The 16,869-nt window shown below is 30.4% G+C and overlaps 1 protein-coding gene across 1 annotated transcript; it reads left to right on the top strand.

Moving 5' to 3' along the window:
- The first annotated feature begins 1,561 nt into the window (after positions 1 to 1,561).
- Positions 1,562 to 15,313, top strand: LOC133849056 (homeobox even-skipped homolog protein 2). Its single transcript, XM_062284901.1, has 3 exons — positions 1,562 to 2,723; positions 12,015 to 12,582; positions 14,728 to 15,313. Exons 1-3 carry the CDS (start codon positions 2,651 to 2,653, stop codon positions 14,984 to 14,986), a joined length of 900 nt encoding a protein of 299 aa, XP_062140885.1. The 5' UTR covers positions 1,562 to 2,650; the 3' UTR covers positions 14,987 to 15,313.
- Positions 15,314 to 16,869: the final 1,556 nt, after the last annotated feature.

The raw sequence follows: 16,869 nt of genomic DNA, 5'->3' as shown, positions 1-16,869 counted from the left end.
GAAACTTAACGGGAAAATAAAAAAGCAAATGCTGAAAGTTTTGAGCTAAGATGGAACAAAAACATCACCTGTGTTTTTATTTATTTTCTTTTCTTTTTTTTTCTGTGTGTGGTTTTCTGCAGCTATGCAAATAGTGTAAAGTGCGTGAAAGGTTTGTAAACTTTGGATTGCATTTCATGCTTTTGGATCGGTTTAGCTGCATTAAGTGAAGGAGAGAAGGTAAGATTCAAGAATAGGAAATAGAGAGATAAAAATAACAGATCAATGTAGTTCCTAGAGTGGCTAATATAATAATACTAATAATAAAATATAATTTGTATTATCTAATATGAGAGGCTTTTGAATTATAGTTCTCAGTTGGTAATAATCAAATATCAAATATTGTATCTTTGTTTTTAAGTGCCTCTTGTGTTTTAGGTAATTTAAATTATATAAGTTTCCTGGCGCTTAGAGCATAAAGAGAATGTGATCTGATTATTATTATCTCTACACAGAGAGAAAAAATCTAGTTTGAAAAAATTTTGATTTGATTTTTTGGATCTTGAAAAAATCAATCTTGAAATAATATTTTTAGGTTGAACCAATTTTAAATCGAGATTTGCATGCAAATTTGAATTTTAAAATGAAAAACATCTAATTTTAAAATTAAAATCTTTAGGCAATATTATATTCTTGATTTTGGCACGTTATTTTTTTCTATGTATTTCATTTTCTTTTTTTTTTGCTTGCCATCGCATAACTTAGGAAATTTTATTAAAAAATTCTCAGCTTAAGCTTTCATTTCAAATTCTTTTTTGACACAATTGAAATTTCAGAATGCACAAAACTGCTATTAAAATGATAATTGAACAATTCTAGTATATTTATATTTCAATATTAAAATTACTTATTTTAAAATCATGATATTAATATTCTAGAATATTAGAAAAGAAGGATATTAAAATTCTAGAATATTAATAGTGCGTTAATTCAACTATAATACAATTCTAAATTAAAAACAATAAAATCTATTATATTAAAATCATTTAAAAGGATTTTAAAATAAAGAATTTTAAGGGTTTTAAAATTCTGAAACGTTAATATTGGTTTAAATCAACTACAAATACATTTTAAATTAAAAATAATAGTATTTCTTATTTTAAAATCATTTAAAATAATTATAATATTGAGTTAAATCAACTATAAATCAATTATAAATTGAAAATAATCAAATTGCTTTTTTCAAAATTGTATTAAAGAATTTTTAAATTTTATAATATTCGTTTTAATCAAAAAGGATTTTAAAATTATATAATATTAATATTGAGTTAACTCAACTATAAATTAAAAATAATGAAATCATTTTTAAATTTTAGAACTTTAATATTGAGTTAAGCCACAAAGGATTTTAAAATTGTATAATATTAATATTGAGTTATGCTTTACAAATCAAAAGTTTGTTTAATACTTTCATTTGATTGCAAACTGTAAAAAGAAGTTATGGCAGGAATTACAAATATATTTTAAGAACGCAAAGCACACACAAATTATTTTAAGTATTACTTATTGTTATTTCTTACAGAAACTGCTGCACTTGAAAGGAAAAGAAGTCGAATGCATGTACAGTGAATGTTTGTTCTATTAAATGTGCATAAACATTGTTCAAGCTCAACTTTAATTATGCGATAAACAGTTTGCAAAGCAAAGTCGTGTCTAACCTCACAAAAACCGTCGGCAAAAAAAAGAGAAACACAAGCGTAAAACGCGACGGCAAGAAGACGTAACAAACTACGTACGTAGAGATGCTCGACTAGCGATTGCGATGACTGCGAACTGCGCTGGCGACTGGCGACAACACTGGCAGCAATAAGCAATAAGCAACAAGCTAAACTTGACAGCAGCAGCTGATGAGGGATGATTGCGTCACACACACACACACAAAGGGTGGCTGCTGCATTGGACCAATCAGCGAGCAACTGGCGAGCGAGATAGCTAGTTGAGAGAGAAGAAACAAAATGGCTAACGCCAAACGGAAGTTGCACTTGTCGCTGTGTGCGAGCGAGACGGCAGTTGAGTGACTGATTTAATCACAGTTAAATGAGATGTTAGCGGAGCGGGAGTGAGAAAGAGCGAGAAAGAGAGAGAGAGTGGGAGTGGAAGGCAAGGTGGAAGAGGTGGAAGAAGTGGAAGCTGTGTGGACTGCCGGCTGTGCACGCTAAACTCTAACGTTTACAGCAACAAATCGCGTAATTCACTTGTGCAGCCACGAGTGTGTGCATGTGTGTGTGTATGCATGTGTGTGCGTATGTGTGTGCGTTATCCTGACGCTGTCGCAGTCAGCGCTGCGCTAAAAGGATTAATAAACGTTCGCATTTCAGTTGTTCATTTGACTTTGCGCTTAACGGTTCAGCTGCCAGCGTCATCAGCGACAAATTCAATTAACAATAAATTCCAACAAAATTCAACAACATTTTTTTTCGTTGCCTTCGCGTTCGTTCTACATTTATTTTTTTTCTCAAAGTGTTTTGTGCTTTATTAAATAGCATATTAATCATAATTAATAAACTCAAGTGCAATATGTTCGCGATTCTGCTTTAAATCTACCTTCGAAGTTTCAAAAGTTTTCGACGTTCAACACAAAAAAACGACAAATTCAATTTGAACGATAAAAATGCAAAGCTCGAAATCGTTTCTAATACGCGATCTACTGGGAGACCTCATCAACCGACGACAAACGGACTCGGGTGAGTTTCCAAAAGTCATTTAAAAGTATTTTTAACAATTTTCAAGATTGCATTCATTTTATTATTTTGTAAAATACTATTGATCCAACAATGTCTAAATGGAAAAGCGAAGTAAAGTCACACAACTTATTATTATTGTGGAATTTTATCCGATAGAATTTTATATGAAAATGGTTTAGCATTTATTTGGTATATACTTAGTATATATATGGTATATATTCATTATTCATATGACATATATATTTGGTATATATTTAATATATATTAAGTATACATGTAGTATATGTTAAGTATATATGTATTTTTAGTATATATATGGTGAATATTTATTACATATTAAGTATTCATTTGGTATATATTCAGTACACGTATGGTATATCTCTTTTGGCATATATTTGGTATATATTCAGTACATACACGGTATAAATTTAGTATATTTTCGGTATACATCAAGTATATACATATTTGGTATATATTTAATATATATTCAGTATATACGTGGTATATGTTAAGTACATATTCGGTATATATTCAGTATATACGTGGTATATATTTAGTATATATTTGGTGTATATCTGGAATATACTTGGTATATACTTATTTTAATCATGAAATATAATGAATCTAGCTTTAACAAAACAATTGCAATTTTTGTACTTATTTTTTTTACATCTTTAAGAATCGTGTTATTGCAATACTATTAGGCAATCGAATGTTCATACCAAAATCAGTTTTTATTTAGTATATTTTTAGTATATGTTAAGTATAAGATCTGCAGATCATTAATACACAAACTTTGATATTTTTTTAGCTTATCGAAATTCACTTAATTACAATTTTGCTATATGAAGGGCAACATTATTTAGAGCATTATTTTCAGTAGGAGTTCAGTTTTTATAATAGGCAGAAATGTCAACCTAACAATAAAGCTTATTTGTATCAACTTTTTCATAGAAATTGAATTATATTTTAATTGAACTTTTCAAGACACAATCGATTAAAATGAAAAGATTTAGCTTAATTAGCTAATATAAATCTCAAATCTAATCTAATCTCAAAATATAAATATAAGTATTCACTTTCTGTATATTTTGAATAATGACTAAACATGTGACCCATATGTTAAATACTTGTCGAAAAAAGGAAAGATAAAAGAGAAATTCGCAGTGCACAAACAATTAGCTACTAAATAGTTGTAATTGTTGAACTAAACTTTATTTAATCTCATGCATAATTAGAAGACACACACAAAACACAGAACACATATCATAGAGCGGAGCACACAAGATGTGCAAATGAGCGAGCTCCTTAGGCTATTCGAATACCCTGTAGTCAGACTTGAAGTGCGGCATGATGTCACTTTTCAATTTATTTTGACAAATGTTGAAAACTAATGTTTGCTAACATTATTATAAATATAAAATTCTAATCGGTTTCTTCTATGATAATTCAAACATTTTATCACCATAAACATAAAAAAATAGTTAATGTCTTTTCTACAGATATAATTCTTTTTATAATATAAGAAAAAAACTGATATTTTGAGTAGCTAGCATTTTTCGAATTATTGCATTTATTATTAGGCAATCGAATGTTCTTATCGACATTTCTTTTTTAGCATACATTTAGTATAAATTTGATATATATTTGTTTTATATTTAGTTTATATCAAGTATATATTTGGAATGCACATCGTTAAAATTCAGTATAAACTTGGTATATATTTAGTATATATTCGGTATATATTTTTGGGTTATATTTTGTATATATTTAGTATATATCTAGTATATACATCGCATAAATTTAGTATATATTCATGGTATATTTGGTTCATATGTAATATACATATAGCATATATTTGGTATGTAGTCAGTGTATATATGGTATATATTTGGTGCCTACATCTTATAAACTTAGTATACATTTGGTATATGCACCGTATAAATATATTTGTTATGTACATCGCATAAATTTAGTATACTTTTGGTATATTTTTAGTGTATATTTGGTATATATTCGGCGTATATTTTTGTGTTATATTTTGTATATATTCATGGTATATTTGGTATATACTTGGTTAATATTTAGTACACAGTTAATATATATTTGGTATACAATTAGAGTATATTTGGCATATACATATTTGGTGTATACATCTTATAAATTTAGTATATATTTGGTATATATCGAATAAATTTAGTATTTAGTATTTATTTATTCAACATTTAGTATATTTTTGGTATATACAAATACAATTATTATATATTTATGGCACACTTGGTATATATTTTGCATATGTTTAGTATATATCTGGTATATATTCGGTATATACATAAAGTAAAATTTGAGTATATATTTGATATATGATTAGTTTGTATTTAGTATTTGAAATATAGTATGTTTAGTATGCATTTTATACATTGATATTTAGGCATATTTTGTCCAACATTTTTCGTAGCCTATTTTTTAGGGTATTTTACGTTCAGCTGCTTGAGGAATTATGCAAAATTGGCTTGTCATTGTTTTGCATGCGCATTGTTCAAGCTTAGCATTGTTCTCTATATTGTTGTTGTAGATGTTGTTGTTGTTGTTGCTGTTGTTGCTGTTGTTGTTGTGGTTGATTCGAGGCTAAACAATCAAAGTTGTTGTACGTGACAAATTGCTCGAGCGCAAGTTACGAGCGCAAACAACAACAACAACAACAACGAATTAAATTATTGCCTCAAGCGCTTCTTTGACTCAACTGCACAACAACCACACCCCCTTCCCTTCCCTTCCCTTCCGCCCACCCTCTCTTCCCCTCCCCTCGAGCCCTTGTTCACCCACAAATTTGTTGGCTAAAAGTTTTGTTGTCGTTTCTAATTGTGGCAAAGTGTGAGATTTAAATGCCCGCGGCAATTGTCAGCGGTTACACACACACACACACACACACACACACACACACACACACACACACACACACACACACACACACACACTAACATACACATGTGCAGCACCCTCCTCTCTCACTCTCTCTCTCTCACTCTCTCTCACTCTTGTTCTTCTTGCATGACAATCCGGCAGATCAAAAGTGTTGGGTGGTGCATGTAAAGTGGCGGCTAATTGGCCGCTGCGCAGCAAAGTAATGCGAGACAATTAAGATGCTTGCAAGACACACACACACACACACACTTGCAAGTCTCTGCAAGTGAAAGTGAGGTTATGTCGAGTGACTGACAAGTTTACAGTTCGTTGCATACTTTCCTGCGCAGCGTAATCAACAAATTGCTTAAATTGTGATTAAGAAAGCAGTAAATGGGAAGGGGATTAAAAAACAGAAAAAACTAAGTTTAAAGTAAATTAACTACCCAGAAAGAAAAAAAAACGTCAAAAATAAAATCTTATTTTTTCTCTTCTTTTATTTACAAAAAAAGTAAAAACGTCAAGAATAAAATTCTTAGTTTTCTCTTTTTTAATTTACAATCTGTCTGCTTAAGCAATAAGTAAATAATAGTAATAATAATAATGAAATAATGAAATACGATTTTTAGGTTGAAACAAAAAAAACAGCAAGACTTTTTTCACAATCTTATAAATCTAACTAACTGAAAATATGTTATATAAGATTGTCCAAAAAGTCTTGCTGTTTTTTTTTATTGAATTTTCAATTGTTCATAAAATGGGTTATAATAATGCGATTTAAGTCAAATATGCGCCGTTTTGTTCGATGACGAGTTCCCAACGAGATGCCAACTTCATAATGCCGCTCTTATGGAAACTCGCTTCCCTATTGGCAAAAAACTCGGAGAAACAGAAATAGCAGTTTTCCAATGAGCTCTGCTATTATATATATCATCTTTTTAGTTGGTTAGATTGAATCCACATTGTTTCAATGTAATAATCTTATTTGAAGATTGTTCTTTTTAAGATCGAGAAAATCAATCTTAAATCAAGAGGTTTTCAATCTAGACTTTTTCTTTCTTTGTAGTTATAAATTCTTATTCAATTCAATTCAATCTCTTAAGAATTATGTGTGTTAAAACGGATCCTTATTCAATTCAATTTTTTAAGGAGTCCCTGCCATTAACAACATATTTAAATAACATATGTATATGAATGATATAGTCTAGTTTTGACTTCATTAGACCCTTTACTTTTTCTGACACAACTTCGAATATTCCGCGCTTAACTACAATTTGGCTTAATAAACTATAATAAGATAGACAATCTTAACTATTCGACTTCACTATTGTTTAACTGTTTGACAACGCTCAAATTTTGAGTGATCGAAAGTGGCTTCTTTTACTTTTGACTTAAAAGACCATTTTCACTTTAGTTTATCATAAAGTGAGGGGCGTAAAAGTTAAAAAATAAACAGAATAAATTTTATAATTTCTTATATATTGACTAATAATTAATCTGCGCATCAAATCAATCAAAATGCAACTCTAAGATGAAAGTTACTTAAAAGACCCTTTCTCACTTTAGTTTATTATAAAGTGAAGTTTCTAAAAGTTCAAAAGAAAACCAAATAAATTCTTTTACACAGCATCAAATCAATCAAAATGCAACTTTAAGATGTTGTGCCAAATTTGAGTACTGTTAATAAGCAATACATTCTACTTTTCCATTAGATCCTTTACTTTTTATTTCGTAACTTTAAATATTGTCAGAGTAAATCAATTTTGATTCCATACAATAAAATAAGATAGACAGTCGATGTAACTGTTGTTGTTGATTGAGAACAAAATTTCGAAGTATCGAAAATCGCTCCTTTTACTTGACTTAATAGACGCTTTATCACTTAAGTTTTTGTTTTTAAGTAACGGGTCTAAAAGTTCAGAAATAAAGTAAATAATTTTTACAAGTTCTCTTATATTGTCAAATAATTAATCTGATGTTTATTAACAGCATTAAATTAATTAACATATAACTCTAAGATGCCTCTGATTTAATAGACCCGTTTTTACTTTAGTTTTTCTATAAAGTGAAGGATTTAAACGTTCAGAAATAAACTTAATAAGTTATATTATACAGTATCACATCAATCAAAGTAAACCCTGACTTAAAAAACCCTTTTTCAATTTAGCCTTTTATAAAATAAAGAGTCTAAATGATCAGAATTAAACTAGATAATTTTTACATACTCAATATAATTTACTTATAATTAATCACATGTTGTTTAAAATCATCAAGTCAATCGAAATGCAACTCCGTCGATATTGGGCTAAATTTGAGTATTGTTGATAAGTAAAGCTCTAATAAAAGAGCGATCAGTTTAGATATTTGATTGCTGTCTTATTCTTTATATAGATAATCGAGTAAATCTGTTTATTCAGAGCTCTTTTATTATGTTTTGCAGTTCAATTGGCGGCATGTGCGACTTATTTCTTGTATCTCCGCAATTCAAGTGCCTATTAAATGGCAATTGTGCCGCAAATTGATACGACGTGACTTTTCATCAAAAAATGAAAGCAACTCACTTGAGACGCCCCACAGCTACACACACACATACACACCGACACACACACACACACATATGTGCAAACACACGTGAATAATTGAATCGTCATTCATATGTTTTTGCTTCATCCTTTCTTCCTCGACTGTGTGTGAGTGCGACGTCCATATAAATATAGAAGTCAAAACCATTTCGGGGTTAAAATATAAAAATAATTTCCGCAGCAAAGTTATAAAAATACAATTGAGAAAGGCGCCTCTCCAGAAGATGCTCGACTGCCAGTTACCCTGTAATTGTTGTAGCTTTACATTCTTTAATGAAAGTCCATATTTTGAGGTTAAGGATTTATAGTATATTTTTCCGTATACTTGGTATAATTATTGAAAAGTAGTATGCATAAACAGTATATTTTTTATACTTATTATAATTGGAGTAGTATGCAGAAAAAGTATATTTCGCATGCTTAGTATGATTGCAGTAGTAATATATTTTTCTGTATGATTATTATATAGTAATACTACACATAAATAGTATATTTTAGTGTATATTTAGTATAATTATAATAGTAGTATGCATACACAGTATATTTTGGTATAATAGTATTATTAGTAAATAGTATATTCATGTGTATACTTATAATACTTAGTATTATAGTATAGTAGTATGTATGAATAGTATATTTTTGTGTTTATTTAGTATAATTATATTATAGTAGCATGCATACATAGTATATTTTTTATATTTAGTATAATTGCAGTAGAAGTATGAATGAAGTATGAATAGTATATTTTTGTGCAAATTTAGTATAATTATAGTATACTAAAATATATTTTTTATACTTTGTATAATTGTAGTAGTAGTATATTTTTTAGCATATTCAGTATAATTATTGTAAGGTAATAGTATACCAAAATAGTATATTTTTGTGTATATTTGGTATAATTATATTACAGTGGTATGCATAAATAGTATATTTTTGTAAATATTTAGTATTATTGCATAGTCTCCTTAAGTATAAAGTATAATAGTAGTATATTTGGTATAAATATAGTAGTAGTATTTAAATAGTATATTTTAGTACAATTTAGTATAATTTCAGTTTAATACTAATGTCGATAATAGTATATTTGTGTGAATATTTGATATAAATATAGTAGTAGTATTTAAATAGTATATTTTTATAAAATTTTCTATAATTTCAGTTTAATAGTAATGTTGATAATAGTATATTGTTGTGTATGTTTGGTATACTTGTAGTATATTTTATATATTTAGTTTAACTATATAGAATAGTAGTATGCGTAAATAGTATATTTGTGTGTTAATTCAGTATAAGTATATTTAATATACAATATATATACTTTTTAGTATATTTTTATTTAATTTTTAGTAAATTTCCATAAAGTTGACAAACATATAAAGTATATCTACCTTGAAATGACTCAAAACTTTCCGAAGTTCATTATTGAAAAGTTACTTTAATCAAATCGCATAGTTTTCACAAATTTGTATACCCTTTAAATTATGAAATGTTTGATGTATATCACATTTAAGTAGTCCAGATATCCCTCAACTAAAATTGAACAGTGGCAAACTGCAAATTGTTCGTTCATCGAACCTTTTTTGAAGACTGACTGCAGCTACCCCATTTTTGATGCACAGCAAGTAGAATCCTTGCTGAGCGTCCTTCGGGGTGGTTCCTATCCTTATATCCTCATATGCTCGTATGTTTGGCCGCGCCTTGGGCGCTATGGGAAATGAGTGCAAATTCCAATAGGAAAAGGAGAAGAAGAGAAGAAAAAAAAAAAACAATTGAGGCGTTCGACGAGTCGTCGAGAAGACACGTGAATTTAATCAGGCAACGATGCCCCGTTGCGTCCAGGATATTTCTGTAACGATGATATAAATAGTGATTCCAAGAGAGTGCGAGAGAGAGAGAGGGAGAGAGAAATCAACATGATGCTTTCTTTTGTCTCGTTAATGGACTTCAACCAACGCCCACTTGAGGAGATGCTTAGCATCGTTGTCTCGCCGCAGCAGGATGATAATGATGAGAGTCCTGTCCGCAGATTTAGCGATGCCCCAGAGTGACTTGATCCAAAAGTGCTTGCACGCGCTCGCTCATCTCTCTCTCTCTCTCTCTCTCTCGCTCCCTCTCTCTCTCTCTGTGGAATGCATTAACGCCACGCTGCGCCCAAAAGCAGGCTACACTTTATTTTTAACCTCACTTAACGATCTCAACTCGAGTGCAATTGATACGCAAAAGAATAGAAATTAATAACGTGAAACAATAAATTTTACGTTCTCCCTCACTTCGAACTGCAAAAAAAAACAAACTGCAACTTGAGACTGGCTGAAGACTTAATTGCAATGACTTTTTTTTTGGGTATTAAATGTACTATTTAGTATGTGAAATATACTAAGTGGACTTAATGTGCTTTTTAGTGAAGTGTACGAAATATACCAAGTGTACTATTTAGTATATGAAATAGACTTAATATACTAAATAAGCTATTTAGTATATTAAATGTATTAAACACATTAAATATACAAAATTAATATTTAATATATGGAATTTACTAAATATACCAAATGCACTAAATATACAATACTTATCATACTAATTAGTATATGAAATGTACTAAATATACTAAATTTACTATTTAGTATATGAAATGTAGGAAATATACTAAATGAACTATTACTAGTATTTAGTATATGAAATGTACAAAATATATCAAGTCTACTATTTAGTATATGAAATGCACTTAATATACTAAATGAAGTATTAAGTATGTCAAATATATTAAACACACTGAATATACTAAATATACTAAACTAATATTTAATTTATATGAAATTTTTTAAATATACCACATGCTCTAAATACATTTTAAATACTATTTAGTATATAAAATGTATGAAATTTACTAAGTGTATTATTTAGTATATGAAATAGACTAAACATACCAAATGTAGTAAATACACTTAGTGTACTATTTAGTATATGAAATGTTAACCATTTAATGTACCATTTAAATGTAGTAAATTACTAAATGAACTATTAAGTATGTCAAATGTACGAAATTAGTATATTATATAGTATATGAAATCTACTAAATATACGAAATGAAATATTTAGTATGTTCGATCTACTATTTATTCTAAGAGATTACTATTTAGCATATGAAATGCAAGAAATATACTAATTGTACTATTCAGTATGTTAAATATACTAAATATACTAAATGGAATATTTAGTATATGAAATGTACTAATTAGTTTATAAGTATATCTTATATACTAAATATAATATTTTGGATATAAAATATACTCTTTAATTATATATGATTAGTTTCTTCAGTTTCTTCTGGCAGTGTGATAAAGTAAAAGATATTTCAAAGTAAATACGGTCACATTTTTTATCCTTATTATGATATAACAACAGCCTATTTTATTAGTTTATACTAGTATTTTATTTATTTTATTCATATTCTAAGTCACTTACAAAATAATGAATATTTTATTAGTTTTTTCTGGCACTTGATTTTATTTTATTCGTATTCGATAAGATAATGTGTGACCATACAACAATGTAAACGATTTTTTAAAGTAAATACGGTCACATTTGTTATGCTTATAATGATATAACAACAGACTATTTTATTGGTTTATATTTTATTTATTTTATTCATATTCTAAATCGCTTACAAAATGAATATTTTATTAGTTTTTGCTGGCACTTGATTTTATTTGATTCGTATTTAAGAGTCGCTTATAAAAATGGAAAGTCTTATAAAAAGAATCCTTAATTTAAATGCCTATTCTCTATCCCTTTCTCGCCACAGAAATCGAGCTATCGAACGATGAGTCGGACATCGACATCGAGGATCGCTCGACGCCAGACTCGACAGCGAACGGATGCCGAGAACGTGATCGAGATCGAGATCAGGAGCTGTTGCTGCATCACTCGCATTCGCACTCGCACTCGCATCACTACAACCACAACGTCGACGAGTCGAGTGTAGAGTCCTGCGGCACGGCGACGCCAGGACCTCCAGGAGCAGGATCGAATGCTGGCCTCAGTGCAGCGGCTGCTGCAGCCGGAATGGCAGCTGGACTTCTGGCAGCAGCTGCAGCCGGAGACAATGGCGGCGGACCGGGAGGAGGCGGTGGCACCTTAGGGGGCGGCGGTGGTGGTGGAGGGAGTGGCAGCTATGCGGAGCACAAGCTGCAGCTGAGCAAGAGCGGAAGGAAGCCGCGACGACGACGCACAGCGTTCACGCACGCTCAGCTCGCGTATCTGGAGCGCAAGTTCCGATGCCAAAAGTATCTCAGCGTCGCCGATCGCAGCGATGTCGCCGAAACCCTCAATCTATCGGAGACACAGGTCAAGACCTGGTACCAGAATCGACGGTGAGCTCAAGGCATATTTACTTTTATGTATTTATTAATATTTATGCTAATCTTCATTTCTTTTATTTATTATTCATCGATTCGTTGGTGAGCTCAAGACTCTCACTATTTATTGATTTACTACATTATTTTCTAACTTTTTATGTAGTTGCTTATTCTATGATTATTCTATTTTATTTATATTTTTGAAAAATTAGTTATATATGTGTATTTATTTTGTATCATTCATTGAATTAAGGAAGAGCTTAAAGCAATTTAAAATTTTGGTTTTTAAAATATCATTCATTTCACTTATTTTTTTATTTACCTATAATTTTTTTATTATTACGAGTATGTACATTTCACATTTTATTAATTTAGTTGCTTCCTCAACGATTGTTCTATTTCATTTATAACTTTCTCAATTTAGTTAGCTTTACTTTTATTGGTTTATCTTTAGTCAATATTTGAATAACTTAAATACATCATTCGAGAAAAAGTAGTAATAAATAGGAGAATGAGAGAGTTTGCGAAGATTTATAGTTGTAGTAAGGAAAAAGCTTACGAAAATTCCAATATAAAAACACCAAAAAAGTTAAGCTTGATACATTAATAAAACATTTGAAAGATAATAATATTAAATACACATTTCACCTTGCCTGAATTTGTAGCAGAATTTTAGAAAACGTTTTCCTTTATTCAATATTTATTTACAAGCTTCATTTATGATTATTTTCTTGCGAAATGTGTATTTAAAATTTAATAAAAAACCGCTTTCTTAAATTTAATATTATCCTAATTATTCAATTCAATTCAAGATTTACATTTATTGTTGAATTTATCATTATTATTATTTAACGAGTGAGTAAACGTTTTCCTAAAGGAAACTTTTACCAACATTTTCGTTAAAGTCCTTAGTACAGCACTTCGTTCTCTCTCTCTCTCTCTCTCTCTCTCTCTCTCTCTCTCTCTCTCTCTCTCTTTCTCTCATTTATAGCTATTATTATTACGCTTTCCTCACTAAAACTTCGATTCCCTTTTTTATTTATTATTCTTTGTCGAATGATGAAGTAATGTATAAAGTTTAACTTTAAAACTTAAATTTTGTTATGCAAACTTCTTTGTGACGTTTTTATTACCTTAATTTTAAGCGGAATTTTCGATTATGTTTTCCTTGCTAAAATTCTTTGATTCTCTCTCTATCTTATTTATTATTATTATTTACTGAAGTTTTAATGGAATTTTCGTTAAAGTTTTCCATATTACAACTCTTCGCGTCTTTTATTTATTACTATTGTTTATCGACTTCAATTTGTTCTCTGGTGGAATTTTTGTTAGCGTTTTCCTTACTAAAACTTCGCTTCTCTCTCTTTCTCTTATTTATTATTATTATTTTTTTGAATGATGTTTGAATAGTTTAAGTTTAATTTAGTTACGTTATCCTTAACTGAATTTGTAGTAGAATTTTCGTTAGCGTTTTCCTTAGTACAACTCTTCACTTCACTTCTCTCTCACTCTCTCTCTCTCTCTACCTCTCATTTATAACTATTATTAATACGTTTTCCTTACTAAAACTTCTCTCTTTTATTTATTATTTTTCATCGAGTTATTTAATAATGTATTTAGTCTAATTTTAAAATATCAGTTTGCTATGCAAACTTCTTTAACGTTTTCCTTTGCTTCTGTCTCACTTATTATTATTATCGAATAATGTATTAACGTAGCTGAATTTGTAATGGAATTTTCGTTAACGTTTTCCTTACTAAAACTTCGCTTTTCTTTATTTCCTATATATTACTATTCTTATAATTTCCTTAAACTTTTCTTAGCTGAATTTGTGGCGGATTTTTCATTAACGTTTTCCTTATTACAACACTTCTTCTCTATCTCATATTTATTGTTATTATTTATCAAATGATGTGTTAATGTATTAATTCCTATTGAAATTTCTCTAACCTATTCTCTTAGCTAAATTGGTAACTTAATTTTCTTTAACGTTTTCCATACTACAACTTTTTGCGTCTTTTATATATTACTATTATTTATTAACTTTTATTTATTATGCAAACATTTTTCACGTTTTTCTGAATTTGTAGTGAAATTTTCGATAGCATTTTCCATACTTAAACTTCACATTTATCTTTCTTTCTTTCTCTCTCGATGCAGCACCAAATGGAAGCGACAGAATCAACTGCGTTTGGAGCAGCTGCGTCATCAGGCCACGCTTGAGAAGGACTTTGTGGTGCAGGAGAATGGCGGGGGCGGAGGCGGGGGGCTCGGCTGCTGCCCCAGCGGCTTGTCCAGTTCGTTCAGCGCCGCTGCAGCGGCGGCAGCTGCGGCAAGCAATCCGTGCAACTTCTTGACCTCGGCTGCTGCGGCGGCAATATTCCGCAACGTTGGCTACGTTCACGGCTGTCCCATGTAGACAGCCGCATCCCTCCCCCTGCCCCTCCACCTCCCTCTCCACCTCTCACCTGGCCAATGCTTGCCACATGCCACATGCTGCATGCCACATTGAGTCGACGCCTCTCCACAAACGCTTGCCTATGTAAATAATCGATTTAATTGTTCTTCTTCTTTTTTTTTTTTTGGACTTTCATCGTGCAATCAAAGCGAATCTTCCCTCTCTCTCTCCCTCCCTCCCCCCTCTTTCCCATTAACAGCGAACTTAGGTTTAGTCAAATTAACTGTAATATACACACACACACACACACACAATGAGAATTGTAAACACCACGCACTATGTAAAAGGTTTTTTTTTTTTGGTGAAAAATAAAAATTGGATTGCATATTTGATAAAGTTCGTTATGAAAATGAAGACGAGTGAAAATTATTGGGCAATTTTAAAGGGAATATTTATTTTCTTCTACAAAATACTTGCAAACTCTTCAAGGACACGCTTCATTATAATCAGCTGAAGAAGCTACTTCGATTGGCATTCAAAAAATTGATTTAATAATTTTTTTATTTTACCAAAATTTTTGTCAAGGGGGAAGCATGAAAAATTAGCCAAAAATTGAAAAGGTCCTTGTAACTCGGTCATTTGAAGGACTATCGCAATGTCCTTTGGCATGCAGTTAGCGCTTGTTATATAAACTACGAACATGATTTCAGAAGGACGAATATCCTTTTAGCAACAAAGTTAGAAGGACATTTCTGTTTAAAGAAAATAGGCTATAACTCGGCTATATCCTTGCCGATCTTGACCGGTCCTGTGTCAACTACTATTTACAAGGACTACAAACTGGCCAAAGGACATCCGAATCGTCCTTGTAGTTTCCGAGTTAACCAGGATTTACCAATTTTATAGCGTTTTCTCACAAATTTTTGCTCGTCTGCAATAAAAAATTTACAAGTGTTTTTTTTGCAAAAATCGTAGCATACTTTTCAGCGCTTTCTATGGAGAATTCATGCAAAAAATTTGTCAAGGGGGATGCATGAAAAATTGGCCAAAAATTCGAAAATGCTGCGTAACTTGGCCATTTAAAGGATTATCGCAATGTCCTTTGGCATGCAGTTAGCTTTTGTAGCATAACTCATGAATACACTTTCAAAAGGACGAATATCCTTTCGGCAACAAAGTTAGAAGGACTTTTTTGTTTAAAGAAAGTACGCTATAACTCCGCCATATCCTTTTCGATCCTGACCGGTCCTGTGTCAATCAACTTCTATTGACAAGGACTACCAGCTGGCCAAAGGACATGCGGATCGTCCTTACGGTTCTCAAGTTATCCGGGATTTTCCAACTTTCTAGCGATTTCTAGCCCAGCACAAAAGACAAAAAATGTTGCCTACTTTTAGGGGTTCGCTTTTTAATTGGCAGAAATTCAATCGAATTGTAATTTCATTTAATTTGCGTAGCTTGCCTTGATATTTTAAAGTATTAAGGCATTCTTTTAGATACTTACCTTATTTTTATAATGTTTCTTGTAACTCATTTTGTGTTACTCCAAGGCAACTTCATCAAGTTACATTGGGAAAACAGCTTTTGAAAAGCTCTTTCAATTTATACAGTCTTTTACTTTCGTTTATTTATTTTTATTTATACATTTTTATAGTACATTTTGTTTTTTTGCTTAAGTGAGAAGTTAGATTTAGTTGCCACAGTGTAAATTTAAAGTTAGTCTAATAAAGTATTGTTTTAAAATCTATCATAAATAAATACTTATGGTATAATTTTGAGTTTTCCCTGAAAATTGTTGTTATGGTATTTTATTGCTTGACAGATTTAACTACTTAATAAACCGAAAATCTAAAAAACTGAAATTGTTTTTAAATAAATGTAATCCTTGTTCTTTTATGAAACGC

The sequence above is a fragment of the Drosophila sulfurigaster genome, chromosome X, assembly GCF_023558435.1.
Source record: "Drosophila sulfurigaster albostrigata strain 15112-1811.04 chromosome X, ASM2355843v2, whole genome shotgun sequence".
Taxonomy (NCBI): Eukaryota; Metazoa; Arthropoda; class Insecta; order Diptera; family Drosophilidae; genus Drosophila; species Drosophila sulfurigaster.
This window is presented reverse-complemented; position numbering and strand designations above follow the sequence as displayed.

Bases quoted from the DNA above. Each gene is read 5' to 3' on its own strand.
- LOC133849056 (XM_062284901.1), top strand. From the start codon at position 2,651: ATGCAAAGCTCGAAATCGTTTCTAATACGCGATCTACTGGGAGACCTC. The intron at 2,724-12,014 runs GTGAGTTTCCAA...TTCTCGCCACAG, and splicing joins CCGACGACAAACGGACTCGG to AAATCGAGCTATCGAACGAT. The intron at 12,583-14,727 runs GTGAGCTCAAGG...CTCTCGATGCAG, and splicing joins ACCTGGTACCAGAATCGACG to CACCAAATGGAAGCGACAGA.